At 40.8% G+C, this 16494-nt stretch overlaps 1 protein-coding gene across 1 annotated transcript in view; it reads left to right on the top strand.

Annotated features, from left to right (window-relative positions):
• Positions 1-16494, top strand: part of MRPL23 (mitochondrial ribosomal protein L23) — a 70809-nt gene that overhangs the window by 2335 nt on the left and 51980 nt on the right. Inside the window, exons 4-7 of the mRNA XM_052695778.1 lie at positions 968-1041; positions 8894-9235; positions 11000-11116; positions 11397-11553. Of these exons, the coding sequence (XP_052551738.1) occupies positions 968-1041; positions 8894-9055 (236 nt within the window). The 3' untranslated portion in view covers positions 9056-9235; positions 11000-11116; positions 11397-11553. The remainder of the gene's footprint in view (positions 1-967; positions 1042-8893; positions 9236-10999; positions 11117-11396; positions 11554-16494) is intronic.

Raw genomic sequence — 16494 nt, 5'->3', positions numbered from 1 at the left:
GCTAATTAATCACACGGACAGTGACTTGTTGGGTAGCACACCTTTGGCTGGATTCTTCTTTTTCGTGCACTGACTAGGAAAGGAATTGATTGATGTGTTTCTAATCCCAAGAGCAGGGGCAATTTTTAAAAGGGTGTAGGGTAAAAAGGGCTGTGATAGTGAAAAATGGAGAATGAAAGATAAAGCATCAGAAGAAGGTTGTAACTCAGAACGCGTAGAAGAATAGAAGGAAAACAAAGATCATCTGCAGTATGCCTATGTAGAAACTAAAGTCTTTAATACCAAAAATATTCCCTTGTCAACAGCACTAAAAAATCTTCTTGTTAGTCCTTGTAACCTTGTTTTGTTCCTCATTACTTATGGAAGTGTTGTTAATATGTGTATAGTCAGGGATAGAAGAGGAAAGGTTTAGGATGTCTCATAGTTCAAGAGCTTTAATTCTCTTATATGCAGGGAGTAAAATGAACTTCTGAACACAACTTGCATAAAGTGAAGATGCTTTATTTTGTTGGGTTTTTTTGGGTCTGGAGTGTAATTTTCTGATTTGTTTGACAATAGATCATTCTCATTAGCTGAGCAGTAAAAATTGACCAGTCTGAAACTGCTCAGTGGTCATTTCATCATTATTTGACTGAAGCTATTAATGTTGGAAGGGCAGTTTGTTTCTCCTGGCCCTCTACTCAGAAGAGTTTCCACTTACTGCTTTGCAAAATTTGTGTTGTGACCATGAAAGCATGTCAGCAGTTTGAATCTGGTCTCCTTTCCTTACATGTGAGCAGTGTTTACCAGCTTCAGTACATTCTAGTAACTGAGACATTACTGTGTAGTATGTATGTTGATATTGATGGAATTAAGATGAGTCTTAACAAAAAATCAAGATTGGGGAAGTCCCCCCCTTCAGCCTGCTCTTCCTTTTGGGTACTTGGAAGTCCTTTGTAGTTACTGATGGGCCTCTTCTATTCTGCAGGTGCAAACAACAAGAGAAACCATAAGAATCAGAGAGTGAAGAAACCAGATTACAAGGTCGCCTACGTACAGCTGGTGAGTTCATGTGGATGCTTGCAGGGAAAGAAGAAGGAGCTGTTAATCAGCCAGGCTGGAAGGAATGCTTAGTGAATTGTCCAGTTGGCTGGCTATTTCTTCCAATCCTCTAATGTAGATTATTATTATTATTTTTTTAATGTGTTCCAGAATGTATAAAGACATTTGATGACTTAGCTGAAAAACAAATTCAAACAAAACGTTAGTTCTCAAGTCCCATTTTTGTCTGAGGCTTCTATGTAGGTTACGGTCTGATGTCATACAGTGCTGCTTTGCCAGTGAGTTTCATACTGACCCTGTACTCTGGAAAGTTCATGACTTGTGTGGTTGAGTGCTGAAATGTCCAGTAAGTAAAAGAATATATTGTAAGGATGGGGAACTTTTTATTAAAGCTCTTTGGATCTCGGAGAAGACTAAAGCATATTCCCTGAGGAGCTTTTAGTCATGTCTAGTAAGTGTGCTTTGTGGCTGAAGTGGGTTCTAAAACATATGTTGGTTGCCCAGTGGAAAAGGAGCTTCATGTTCTTATGAGTTTCTTTCGTAACAGAAGCGCATTATAGTTCAGACTTCTCTTGGGCTTACCTGGCTACAAGGAAAAAAGAAATGCCACCCATGAAAGAAAAACCTTTCACATACCAAAATTACATTAAAGGAATGCTATTTATGGTTGTAAAGCCCTAAGTTCAAAGTTGTTGTTGGCAACACAACCTCAATATTACTCTGTCCTGGGACACTGAGTTAGTGTGGGGGAGCGTTGCGTGGTCTTACAGCTTAAAGACTGTGTAAGAATTCACACAGACATTTCACTGCAGTGAAATGAAAGATGCACAGACAATGGGGAAGAACAATATTTAGTTTTTAATTGTTCAGACTTGACACGGTCTTGGAAGTTTTCCTTTAAGTCCCTTTTAGGAAGGGGTATGAAAGGAAAATGGAGAATTCTTTTTTTTGTAGGCAGCCCTTATCTATAAAAGGACAGCACGAAATGCAGCATTAGTAGAAAGTAAGAGTTTTATGTTTATATGAGGACTAACCTTCATTTACTGTGCTGGAGTTGAAGGCAACCTCCTCTGGACGAAGTCTTGAGTTTTGATGACAAAGAAAACATGCCTTTTTTCAAGAAAGAGTCTCTGATTTGTTGGACAAATTCCCCCTCTTGAAGGGAAGGCTATTGTCTGTGTAAGGTTTTTGTCTGCAAGAAATTAGGTATGACTAATGTATTAAAAACACGGCTGAGAGATTGAATGTCAGGAGTGATTTTGTCTTACGAGTTACATTCTCTGGATGATGAACCTTAGTAGGTAATTGGAGGCACTTTCTATTGTCACAACTTCTTGGTGGTGATGGCTGTGCTTTTGGAGTCTTGTTTCCCAGAATTGAAGCAGATGTGCATCTCTAGTGAACCTTGATCAGTTCTCCAATTTTACTGGACTGTATTTAAATACAGTCTTGTTTCTATGTCTGCTCAATTGAGAACGGGGGTAGTCTGCAACCCACAGACAAATTCAGGGGGAAAGAATAGAAAGCAAAATGTTGTATTTCTGTGGAAAGCCACTCATTTAAGACAGTCCCCGTGTGCATTCATTTCAGGTTAAATTTCTGAGATCAGAATAGTTGTCGTCACCATATACGTAACTGCAGTGTGGTGGGGAATTACGTGGTGTAATATTGGAAGCAGTTGTATACCAGCAGTGCTGTTGTATACCATCAGTGCTTCTCTAGCCCCTGTTTTGTCTGCTGGGCAAATTGCCCTGTGCAGACCTTTGTGGTATTGTGGTTGAAAAGCATTCGTGGTTCCTGAAAGAGCAAGTAGCCCTTGATACCCAACAGTATCAATCTAAGTCTTTATAGAATGCTGTATTTTCACCTGTGCTGTGAATGGAGTTAGGAGTTCACCTTTAAGCTTTTGTTGTGCAGCATCCTAGGTGAGAAACTGACCCTTTAAGTAAATGTCTGCATGCTCTCCACCTCATTCCTTGGCTCTTTGCAGTTTTTTCTTCTGTTGTAGTTCCCCATGAATTCTAATCTTTAGGTTTCTCTTTTTTTTCCTTTTTTTTTTTCCTTTTTTTTTCTTCCATTTGTTCTTTGCTTTTCATCACTATTTCTGGTGTCTCAGACAGTGAGCTCCCAGTTCTGTGTTCACACCAGATTTAAATGCTGGGTGAGGCCAGAAAGCCAGCGTTGTTTCTGAAATGGAAGGTTTTGCCTTCATTCTCATTCACGGTGTGATTCAGGCCAAAACAGGCCCTATGCAGTCCATTGTTAGTATCTGCCTAATTTAGAAAAGTGTGGTAACCACTGTAAAATCCCTTTTTAATGAGAATTATTTTGCATCTGCAGTGAGTCAGAGTAGCAGGGCTTTCCCACCATTTTTACCAGCTGTGTTTTCTCTCATTAATCCAGTTTCAAGTTAAAACTGCTTATGACTGGAAAAACAACTGTTTTTGGAGGGACTTGGGTTGGGCTTCGTGTTGCCCACTAGGTGGAAGTATTGCACTTCCCAGTGGGACTCCCTAGCAGCTGTTGTGTGGTTTACCTGAATGAAATGGAGCATGTTTCTCATGACTGCTTTTGCTTGCCCGCTTCATAAAACATCATCTTATGTGTTCCAGCACAATGTGCATGTCCATTAACTTACTGCAAGCGTCTCAAAGGTGGGAAGTCATAGTTGATACACCCTTGAGTGTCACAATAGTGCCCCAGCTGCTCCACATGTAAGAATTGTTGTCCTTTCTTTTCCAAATACTATTTCTTGGAGATTCAGAGCTGTTTACTTTATTCTCAGGCTGTAACTGGACAAATACATATCAGTCCAAGCATAATATTTTCACACTAAAAAAATACCTCAAATCATAGAAGGCTGTGGATCAACAATATCTTGCCATTCCAGACTCTGCCTGCCTTTTTTTCCCTTCTGGAATGTGGTGAGAAAGGTTTAAGTTGGAGATTTTTGCTTTTGCTATCAAATCCTACTTTTTAACGCTAATTTACTTTTTCTAACAAAAATGAAATCTATCTGTCTTTGCCAAGTAACTAAAGCAACAACCTTTTATCTGATGAAATTATAACTATCCTAATGTTACTTAAAAGAACGAAAAGGAAAAAAAAAAAGAAAGAAGCCACTGGTAAACTTTACAGTTACATCAACATCATGGAAATTAAAAAAAAACAACAACATCCCCTCCTCCTCCTTCACTGTTCTCACTGTTTAGCTCAGCAGGTGTTAGCACCCGTGGGAGCCCAACTGTAGACAAGCCTCTGGAATCCAGACCTATTTTTAATTAAACCTGTTTTGAGAAATCTAATGGAGATGGCTGTAAAAAGGAGTCTGACCTTGTCAACATTTGGACTAACACCTATTTAGCTACATGAATGATGGCACCGGTGGGAACATTTTTTGCAAATGCTTTCTCCTTAGACCCTGCCTGCAGTGTCCTGTATGTTCTTAGTAATTAACTCATTTGCACATCAGATGTGACATGTGATGAATTCAGAGTAAACTTGGACGCACTGTTAGCTGTACTATTCCTGTGTGGGCTTTGAAGCTGTTTCTGCGTGCTGTTTTTTCCATACATTTTAATATCAGATGTTACCATGTGCAGTAGTAGGAAAATTGTTGAAATGCACTGGATTATTAAACTGAACTGCATTTGCTGCTACTGCTGGACTGAGTCCCGTGCTGTTGGGAGTCCAACATTTTTTTAGTTAATGATACTATAAACATCATTTTTCTACTAATTCTGAAGGACAGTAGTAAGTGCTTCAGAAGACCTCACAGTTGTTTACATGAGCAGTGTTTGCTGCGTCATTCCTACACAATAATATCTTTGTTGACCTCCTTTTCCTAAACTTTTGAAGGGACTCAAAGGTCAGAAAAGTACAAGTGAGTTTGTGCTGGATAATCCTTCCAGCAATTTTCTGACATGAGGCTCAGCAGTGGGATGGCGAACACTTGACTTCATAGGCCTAATTATGGTCACTTAACCTGCCATTAAAATGAATGGAGGCAATTTGTACCACTTGATGTTGTAACTCCTTCTACAGACTCAGGGAGCAAGGTGTGTTTTCACCCTTTGTAACCACTAAGATTTGAAATGTAAGTTAAAAATCTATTTTTCAATGTTTAGGTCACTTGTTATCTTAAAAGACATTAGCATGTAATGAATGAATAATGACTCTGTACATAAATCAGTTTCACATTGGGGTAAAGCTGAAATGAAGATTAGATTTGTGCAGGAGAAAAGTTGAATGGTTCCCAATTCTGTAATCTAAACAGAGGACCACACATCTCACTTGTGTACAACCTTAGAATTCCTAGGAAGAAGGGAGGTCTCTGGGAGGACCCTAACTTGAGAATACCAACGTGGGAAAACATCACATTGGCTTTATTTTTTTAGGTACTTTTGTAATGCCTCTATGACTTCATTGCTTTATTTATTTATTCTTTAACATTTTAAGGCTTCGTATGAGAGGATGTGGAGGGAGAGCTTATCCTGACAGACTCCAAAGATATCACCTCACAGTGCTGCAGTGTCAGTAGAACGACTTTTTCACCATCCAATTCCAAGACAAACTAAATTATCTGAGCAAAATTGCCTGGGTTTTTGGGGGGTTTGGGTTTTTTTTTGTTTTTTTTTTTTTTGGTCAGTGTCTGTCTTTTTTACAGCACTTTCTTTTAGCAAAGCTGTCAGATAGGAGGGTGTTCTCACTTTCTCCTGCTTTCCTCGTGCTTCTGACTGAGGTAACCGTGCTGGCAGGAGTTCTACAGGGAGACCAGATCTTAGCTTTTTTGGAGTCCATGTCAGTTTATGAATTTCAGTAAATCAGTGAAAGGGAAGACCTCACTTAAATGGCTTACAAAAGGTAAAATGCTGAACGAATGTAAGGTTTGGGAATAAGAACACAAAACTTTGCATCCTGGTTGGATATGCCAGTAGTTCTCATTCTGACAGTTTGGAAACCTTGTAAAATCCTTGCTCTGACGAACTAAGTAGAAATTCAGTTGTTTGCTTTATTTTGGTTAGGATTTACCATATAGTTAGCAGATGACTGCTGTATAGAAGATAAAACTTTTTCAAAGGAAAATGTATATCTGAAGCAGGATTGCATAAAGGAATGAGGATCCCTCTGTTTCTTTGGTAGACATTGTTTTGAGAAGGTGGCATATGAGCTGAAACATTGGTGGCCTCTGGCACCACGTTGAAGATGCACCAAATATAAATATGCCTGGATAGACTCTCAACACATTCTGTAAGCTGATGCCTCTTGGTATTTTTGAGATTTTGAAATACCCAAGATACAGGCTTCTTTTGAAAACTAGCTACTGAGCATGCACTACAGCCATTTTTCATACAGCTTTCATCACTGCAGAGTCTTACAGCTCAGTATTACTGCATAGTATTGTTACTTAAGATTTATCAACCTTCAGTTCTCAGGGTGTAATGTCTTGGCTGTTTCAAATCGTGTCTGGCTGCCAGCCAAAATCAGAATTTCTTCACAAAACAAGAGCTGGAAAGAGCCAACTTGTCTGTGCTGATTTTGATTTATTAAAAGACTCCAGATACAGATTGACATTTTTCAGCTCAATATTTGACTTTCACCAGCCTTGAAATGGGAACTGTGAGCGCTTTGATAAACAGCTGAAAGGTTTGCCTGGTTTCACTACACCCTCTTTGCCTATCTTTTTAGATTTTTTATTCCCTCTTTTAAAAATAATAACTGTTCTGCAATGCTTAGTGAATTACCAGGAACGTTGTTAGTATGCTTTAAGGACAACTTTCCTTCATTTGCCAATAAGAGAAGTGCTTTGGTGTTGGAAGCATACCAGAATGGTAGTGCTGCATAACAAGAACCCCTTACTACAGTGTTACCAGTATGAACAGTTCTCACATTTTCAGTGTAGGTGGTATGCCTGCCATGTTATTCTGAATTGTTTTCCAATGTGTTTTACTAAAATGGCTTCCTCTCCCGGATGGATGAGTCCTTAGAATCAGAGCCTTATCTGTTCTCTAGGTACGGCGGGGCTGAGCAACCTGCTTGCAGTACAGTTTAAAAGACAGTAATTTTTTGTAATGTAAACGAGCTCTTTTCCAAATGCTTCTGTTTGCTCACTTCTTGGGCAGCCCTTGGCTGCAAGGGTGTTTGCTCTGATCCCACTGCAGGAAGAATTTCAGTAGGGTACAGCTTTGGCATTGTTCTAGGACATTGATAACACCTATTTCTGTTCCTCATATGGAACTATGCTTCAGTTGTCTTGGACAGCTATTAAAAGCATACCTGTTGGTAATTGAAAGGTACAAAAGAGTTGAAACTCCCGAGTGTACGTTGTGGAAAGGAAAACCATGATTTGTTCCAGTTGATCTTATCCAGGCTAGAATCTAGGAAGGAGCAATGTACACAGCAGCTCCCTTGTTGTTTTTGTAGTATGGTCAGGCTCTTAGGAAACCCCTAAGAAGTATGCACTAGAAAAACAACTGGAGCGTTGCTGGGTATGAGTTGATATTTCCTAGATTCTAGTCTGGGTAAGTTCAACTGGGATAAGTCATGGTTTTTCTTTCCAAAACGTATGCTTGAGGTTTAAATTCTTTCACACCTGTAAATGACCCCGTTGAGTGTATATGGCTCAATGGAACATAACACACAGGGTCAGGGACACAGTGGCAGGTTTTTTTATTATAAATTATGTCATATTTCTGATCCCAGAATGCAGTATAGATAGCTGTGTTTTGGAAGGCTCATTTCATCTCTTTTATGGAGCTGTTTCTTAATTGTGCTTCTGATTCGGTTATGTTTATTGCACAAATGTAAAGAGTAGATGATCTGAAAAAAACTGTTTTCATCCAAGGCAATTAAATGCTATTGTTGAGATTTCTGTGTAGTGTTCTGCCAATGAAGTTAATGTATGATAAGATTTGTAGGTGTTTGGGAGAATAATTTTAGAGTTATGAATTATGAGCTATCAGTTATGAGCTTCATTATGCAAAGTCCCATATGGAATGCAAGGGAATGGAAGGGCTGATATTGAGTTTAATGAAGTTGTGCTTAGTGCAAACACCACTAGAAAGCAAGCAGATAATGTTAATGGGATAGAACATTTCCACAGAATAATGGCTTCCTGCTGTTAGATAAAAACCAGAGACCAAGCAAATGTTTATTTTCCAAGTGGGAGACATAGATTTGATGATGATGTTACACTGAAATGACTTGTCTTTTAGGCAGAATGACTGATGCAGATGTAATCACTTTAATCTCATCAGTGATGGATTAGACAGATTGTTGCCACTGTAATTATTTTTACACTGTAGACTTTATTCCAGTTGATAAGAGACCTCTGATATCTGTTATTTTGTGTTCCCACATTACACCCTATAATAACAGCTGCTAGATCTGTTCTTTCTGATCCCTGACGAGATTTAAACAACTATAACCTCTACTTGTATCCTAAGTATTAACATAATGAATGCTTGCTCTGCCATGTATTTCCCTGATGGTGTGACTTCAACAAAATTGCTTATTTTCCTAATCTTGCTTTTACTATATGACTCCTACAACATATCTGAGCTGGCTCAATATCTTTGAAGAGGTCTCTCTCTCCTGACCATTCATTCCATAAAGAAAGTTGTCGATATCTTAATTTCTGCACAAAGGAGAAGAGGCAGGAAGCTGGTTTTTGATGGGGAGGGATAGGTGTGTATCTCAGGGAGAGCACTGGAAAGAGGCATTGGGAGTTAAGGATACCCTTTTGCACCAACAGAAGTTTAAGGATGGTCTTTGATTGTAGTTGTAAGTGCATGCGTTGTACCTGTTGCAGGAAGGCTCGGATGCCTTTTTGACCATCTGTTTTCTCTTTTAGGGTCAAGGGAAAACCTTTCAGTTTCCCAACCTATTTCCAGAGAAAGAAGACTCAGAAGCTGATGCTTTTGATGACTTCAGGAAAACGTTTATGGACAAAGAACAGCAGAGCCAGAAGGGTGACCCCAGACGAGGCGGAGTCCCCGATTGGTTTGGACTTTGATGCAAGAAGCCAGCTGCCTTTCTTTAGGCTCAGAGGGATTTTAATCAGTAGAACTTGCACTTTTCTTGTAATGACTGCGGGTTTATCCCTGAGCATTGCTTGCTAGTGTGGTTGTTTTGTTTTTTTTTCCCTAGCTGTTTATGCTCGACTGCAACAAAATGGCCTTAAAGAAATAAAAAGGTAAAATAAATCTGACTGCATCAGATCTTTCCTCTGAACTTGGGGACTATTTCTGCAATGTGAAATTGCTTGTTATTTCTGATTGTGAGTGTGTCATTGTACTTACCTTCTTCTTCATTCCACAGGTCATGTGAGTAGAAGTAGGAGGGATTTTGTTTCCCAGGATAAGCGTGTTTTGCACTGAATAGAATGTATAAAAGTCATGACAGGACAGCTGAAGTGGGACGAAAGTTTGTAGATAATTAGACTGCAGGCTCAGAGCATGTGTTTCCCTTATTGTCAGTTACTGTGTTTCACTGTCCTGTGCACTGCCTTCCTTCCAAAGCTGCCCCATTTCCTGGAGATGTGTGCGTGGTCTCCCTTAATGGCTATGTGGTATTTTGGACATAGGTTCTTCTAGATAGACTTGTGGCTGTGTGTGTGTGATCCCCAGAAGTCTTAAGAAGTGGACAAAGGTGGTGCACAGTCCTTGCTAGCTGTTGTGCAATGCAGGTAACTGCTTTCTGTGGTCAGTCTGCCCTAGGAACATTTAAGGGCTCAGTTGTGCTAATATTCCTTCCTCTGCCCACAGCTACCTTGCAGTGCTGGCAAGAGTCCTCTGTAGACACAGTTGTATTGGCATAAAAACGATTCTGCAAGTGTAGACTGTTTTGTGCTCTGGACTAGTAAAAAGAGTCTTTTTACTTCACTGGTGCACCTCCCTTTACTTCCAAGTTGTTGGTGCCAGGGCAGTGGTAGAACTTTTTTAGTCCTCCAAGGCTGCCACGTTTAGGTTTTTCATTTCTTGGCTCTGCAGCTGTTTCTCCTTGCTTTGATGAGGTTATTTTCTCTTTCCCTTTGTCAAGTAAAATGCTCTGCTGGTGTGTCAGGAACGGCAGGGGAAAAAGGAGTTCTAGAGAGGACGTTATCATGGATAGAAGGAAGGATGTGCTTCTGCAGGCCATTAGGTATAATGCTGGCATGTGCAGGGTTAAATGTATGGTTCATGTTTCCTCAGCTTCTGAATTCTGCCACTTGGAGCAATTGGCAGGGTAGTGAATGAGGTCTTGCCTTGAACACATCTACTCAGGTGCTCTCCATTATTGTTCCGTGCCTGAACTTTTTGTTTGGACAGCTAGCAAGATGTTTATAAGGAAACAGCTGTTCCCCAGAGAGACGATCCAAGTAAGATTTTATGCACCCCCTTCTGTTCGTTAGTTGCCTCTTTCCCCTGGCTACATTCTCTCTCCAGCACAACAGTCTGTTGCTTACAGCTTCGGTGTTTCTCCCACCCCCATCTTTATGTAGCATCCAAGGGGGATTGTGTGTGAGAAAACTGTGTTAAAAAGAGAGATGCTCTCTGAGAAGAGGGAGATAAAGGAGGATTTGCTACTCGTAGCCTGCCAGGAGAGTTACAATAGTAGATGTGGAAAAGTACTGAGTTCACTGAAAAAAAGTGTTTGTGTTTGGCATATCTGCAAAGCCAACACTTCCAGAGTTTTGTAGTGACATGTAAAACTTCAGGTTAAATTGGGAACTGGCCTGCAGTTTTGAAGTGTGAGGGCTGAATTTGTCTAGGTAAAAGGATCTCTCTTCTGCTGTATGTAGTTTTCCTCGCATTCCCCCCTTCCCCTCTTACTTTTTTTTTTTTTTTTTAATTAATGGGCTTGTTTTCAAACTTCCACCTCACTTTGAAGTTGATCCATTCTTGGTCTGAATCTTTGCTCCTACTCTATAGTATCACAAAGTTTGCTGGTTTTTTTTCATCATTTTCCTTTGTGTTAGATTCCAATTTAGGTAACTCCATCTTTACCAACGTGACAGTGAAATGACAAGAATTCATCTAGTGCTGCCATATAACTTCCTAGCTGATTGGTCAGCCTTGAGCAAGTGAACAGACAGGTATGTGGTAGTTCTGGATAAGTGAGGGTGTATTCCGTGTGTTAGGTGTAACAGCAAATTGAGATATTAACCACCAGGCTCTCTACTTTCTGTGTTGTGGTCCTCAGGAGAGTCACCAGCTTCTGTATTGGCATTGAGAACTTAGGCTGAGAGGAGTTTATTTGCAGTACCAAATATGCACTAGGCTGAGTGAGCATGAAATGTTACAGGGCAGGTCTACCATGCTTTGCTACACTGATTTCTCCATGGGTGATTAATTTTTAGCTCATGTTCAAAACAGGTTTCTGACTGGAGTGGCACGAAAGGGAAGAAATAGATGAGTGTACCCATATCTATATGAAGTTGCTACAACCAAATTATGGCAGATACTCAAGCAACTTAAGAGAGACAACTTATGTTACCAGCTTCCTCTAAAACAGTGTACCTGTGAAATTAAGGTAAGGTTAAAAAAAAAATAAAATTCAAAGTCCCATTTGCTTTAATGCTCAGTTTTCCCAAGGAAGTGTGACTGTAAAGGTGCCAAATCTTTCCTAGTCCCTTGTTGACTGGTGTTTCAGAGGAGGTGCTGGATCTTCATATACGTAGTGTTTCACAAATCCTGTCCCCTGCGCTGTAAAGGTAGGTTAGAAAATAATGGAGGTAACACTTGTACATGAAGTCAGGGTTTCTTTCAGGAACAAAGAAACATAGAGGATGAGTGGTGAAGCAAAGACAGCGAGGTCTCAGAATTATGTAGTTGTGTTGATTAAATCGTGCTCATTCCAGCACATCTTGATGTTCTGGATGATGCAAGGGATCAGCAAATCCTGTGAGGTCACATGTAGCCCTGCTTTCAGCGGTGTCAAGCTGTCCTTGGCAATGTCAGTAGCCATACCTGTGGCCAAGAGTTCCGAGTACACATGAATAACTTCTCCAAGGACCAAAGTAAAGACTTGGTTGAGGCTTTAGTGCAGGAGAAGCCACATCCCCCACTTGGCGTGCACAGCTCTGCAGCTGCTGGCTTCTCTGATGTGAAGGGGAGACGTTTCCCCTTTGTACGTGTACAACCCCCCAAAGAGAGCAACGTGCTGGAACAGTCAGCAGATGCGCAATTGCCTGCGTAGGCCACTCTAGGTGGAGAAAGGCACCCAGCTATGATGAGAGCTGTTGCAACCATACCATTAACGCTTCAGAGGGAACACACAATTGCTTTTTGTTTACTTGTATTATTTTTTTACATCAAACCAAAATGAATTGCAGAGACAGTGGCTTCGTAAAGTGACTTCTTTGACGTTATAGCTTTGAAATGAGTTTTGCACTGTAGCTCTTGCTCAGTTGGGTGCTAAAGATAGGTTCCTTGTAGATCATGTAAAAAAGAGGGGTTGTGTGCAGGTGACAGAACCCCTGTCTGTTCTAACCATTTGTCACCTGAGCCTCGCTACATGACCTCAGAGAATGGAAATGTTTCTCTTCAAGAGATTGAACTAGGAAGGCATATAGTGCAGTTCAGCTGGTAAGTGGTTAGTCTCAGAGTTCCATTTTCTGTGTTTAAGCCATGCTGTGTCAAAGATGAAGTGTATCCTGCAGATAAGTGGCTAGTTTTATGGTCTTTGTGCATCGTCCCCTCTCTGTTAGGCTACTTAATGGTTAAGAGAAAAGGCTAAGTAAAATAAACAATAGAAATGAAGCAAATACAACTTCATGGTGTATCTAGCAAATATTCCATAGCAAATAGCTCTGTATAGTGGAAAACCACGTAGGAGGAAGGGTAAATGGCTCACTTTTGTGGACAGATAAGATTGGGAATGGGTAATCTGGAGCTTCAGATGTCTACTTCCATACTGGGACTCCCTAATTACACATCTGCCAAAAGAAGAGTATTCAACAGTCTGATCCATTGTTGTCCCACTGTTGCTAAATATTTGAATGGATGCAACAGTGGGAAAATTGTGCTTGCTTGATCCAAAGTTGTCTTGCTGTGGGAAAGTGTTCATAAGTGGAAAACACCTGATCTGTTCAGGTTATCTCAACTGTATGAAAAAATCTGTAAGACAGACTGCTGCTTTTTCAGCAGTTGCCTGTTCATTGGCTTGAAGAGAGAGGTAAGGGTTGGGTGGGGGATGTCTGCTTACTGTATGAATCAGGCAGGGTGCACAAAACAAGCACTATGTTTGCTAGAAGGGCTGAAAGCCATCAAACTCTTGTATTGACAATTCTGCTTTCTCCTGAAATAGAGTTCAAGGTCTGCTCAGAGTCCAGTTTAAAACAGTTCTTTGAGAATGTCTTTCCAGACATGAGCCTTGGCTTATGTGCCAGTGCTCTTTGGTACCACGGCTAAAAAGCAGCATTGTGATAATCCTTTTTGACCACCTGAATAACACAGACCATAAAATTTCATGCAGTAGTTTCTGTGTATGGGCTAGAAAATTGCAGTTTCCATACCTGGCATGGATTTCAAGGCTTGAACTTGACAAGCATCGCAGGCCGAATTATATTTCTTTAAATAAGTTGGGCCCAAGCACCATATTGTCATCTGACCTGTGAATTTCTTAAAGTGGTTGTAATAGGGAAAAATGACCATTACTGTTTATGATTCATGTGTTTGTGGAGAAGAGAGGTAATTCTTATAAATATTATTTTCTTTAAATGGGAAAGGCTTTAGAATAGCTGAGATGATATCCTAGGATGAGACATTTCTTTTAGAGTGACTTATGGCTGTTTAGACAGAATTTACTCCTTGTATATAGTACGGCTTATCAAAGTGTGTGCTGCTATTGTGGGCACACCCAGCTTGTAGAACTCAGGAGGTATCTCGTTGTTTATTCTGTGGCCTCGAGTCTGCTGCAAAACTAATTGTTTTCATTTCAAAAAGTAACTAATTATCAGTTTCTTAACCTTTTCTGCCTTCAGCTGTTAGCAAATGCAATGAATGGAAAGCGATTACAACTTTGGAGGTATTGCATTTTCTTCTGTGGTGGCCAGTAGTTCAGAAAGCATCATTAGGCCACACGTAGTATTCTAGGCACATAGGTCTTAGGATCTGGTCCTTACATAATGCCATCAGTGCTTCATTTTTCCAAAGTTTTGGGTTGAAGAGTCAGACCAGTGTCAGTGATTCAAGGCTTGGAAAAAGTCCTTTTCTAAAAAAAGGCTGAGGAAGCTCCCTCTGTGGAATCAATGTGGTTTAGAAGCATTTTTACTGTTGTCCATTCGAACGTACCTTGAAAAAAATAATTACTGAGAGGCAAAGCATACTTTAGCATAGCAGGCAAAGGTGCAGCAAAGCAAAGTGAGTATTCTGGAAACTAAATGACTGTGGAGTGGGCAAGTGAGAACCTTATTAAGGGAGGGAGAGGCCAGGGAGTTGTTCTGGATCGCATGGTGCATTTCCAATGAGCCTGTGCTGAAAATGCAGAGCCGGTGAAGGGCCTCCTAGGTCAAACAGTCCCTTTCCTCCAACAGAGTCTGCTGCAGACCGAGCTGTGCCAATGCTTGCACACATGGCAAACCCAGTGTGTGGTGTGTCACAACAGCTGTCAAAGACTGGTCATCATACCCAGAGTCTCTAAACATCCTGTTTATCCCTGCAAGGAGGAACACTTGATTGAAAGATAAATACCAAAAAAAAAAAAAAAAAACAAAACAAAACACCCAACAACCAAAACTGGTGCTAGAAACAACATTTGCCCTTGGGCTAACAAACCTGAAAACAAAAGAAAATAAACATAGGATGGAGGCAAACAGATTTCCACACAAGGCCAGATTCTAAAAGGGATTTAGGAGCTTAGCTTGTTTTGGCATGCTTGAAAAAGAAACAGTCGTCTGGGTGCCAGGATTCTTTGGGCTCTGTATGTGTGCGCGTGCATCGGGGGGAGAGCCTGGGGAAAGGCGAGGTGGCTGCGGTGTTGTGCAGGGAACTGGAGGACATTGGAACTGCCAGAAAGCTTTGTGCAGGGTCACCCTTGGGGCATAGCTTGTACATTTAATTTTTTTTCTTATTTTCTATTTTTTTGGAAAAATTTAGCGTACTGAAAAGATCTCCACGTTGGCAGTGAGATTTTTTTTTTTTTTCTTTTCTTCTTTCTTCTCCCTCTGTTTGTTTGTTGTTCATTTGTTGCTGCACGGGAGGTCTGTTTACTTTGCTCAAGAGAATGAGGGACCCGAGAGACGTTGCTCTGCATGCAAAGCTTTTATGGAAGGGGCTAGGGGAGGAGAAGGGGAGGAACTTTCCAGGCCTTATGAAACACTACTGAGGGAGTCTGTGGGTTGTTTCGTTTGCTTCTTTGCCTGGTCCATGTTGGGTTGGTATTGCTGTTGGTTCTGTCACGGCTTCAAAGGTTAAGGGCCCATGGGCAAATCTCTACAGGGTTGCGTGAAGGGGACTGAGAAGCCCTTTGATCAGATATTAAGGCTCTGAGTATCTACTGCCTGTTCTGCAGTGTGTAACATTCATCCCATCTGCTTGTGGGGTCTTTAGTGGCAGGTTGCTTTCAAACTCAGTTTCACCACCTTCCTGTTAACCCTTCTGAATGAATTTGGCCCTGAACACTGAGGTGAATTCAGCTGTGCCATTAAGAACCTCCTACAGATAAGCCCAACTCAGCCCTTTGGTCTAGCATTGTAGTGCTTTGAAGGGGATTTTTCCAGAGCTGTGCATTGCATGATTCAGTCAACTTCTGAATGCCTCAATTTCTGCAGGTGGGCTTAATAGATCTTGTCCCAACTGGAGGAAAGGAAATGCAGGTCTGCATTGCTCTGCTTGCTTCCTGTCAGCTGGCATCTCAATGGTTGAGGCAGTTTTGTCTAGCCACCCTTCCTTATGACTATAGGAATAACTTGAAAAGGACAATAAGGAGAAAAGTAAGGGTGCTATGCAAAGGAGATGAATGTCATTAGGTTGACAAATGGAAATGTCCCCTGGGATGCATCTTTTGCATGGATTTGCATCTCAGTTCTGAGCACCGAGAGCTCATGAAGTGGACAGCTTACTGCAGTAAGAATTCCTGATGAAAATGATGGATAATTCAAATGGAACAGACTTGAGAGTAATACTGTGTTCTGCCATTTGTAGTTTTCTTACTCTTTTTTGGCTTATAAAATACCAGAAACAGATGGGTCTGCCTGTAACTTCAGTCTTGTTTTTGAAGCACCTTTTTTCTAGCACTGGTCTGTTCTTCTCTACAGCCTTGGTGCACAGCAGAAAGGATAAAATGCTGATTGGCAGAAGGATTTTGTCTGCTTTTGAGTTGACAGTCTGTGATTCTTTTGTCTGTTTCCTGTTTTAACCAATAAGAAAATTGCCTGATGTCCTGGAACATACTTCTGTGTTGTAAAGGACACACCATGTTGTGCGCAGCCAAATGGAAAGGGTGTTGAAGAACCAGCTGTGACTGTGGTTG

This window comes from Tympanuchus pallidicinctus, unplaced genomic scaffold, assembly GCF_026119805.1.
Source record: "Tympanuchus pallidicinctus isolate F22 unplaced genomic scaffold, pur_lepc_1.0 scaffold3, whole genome shotgun sequence".
In the NCBI taxonomy this organism is placed as follows: domain Eukaryota; kingdom Metazoa; phylum Chordata; class Aves; order Galliformes; family Phasianidae; genus Tympanuchus; species Tympanuchus pallidicinctus.
The sequence above is the reverse complement of the archived record's forward strand: the minus strand, read 5'-3'. Positions and strand labels throughout refer to the sequence as shown.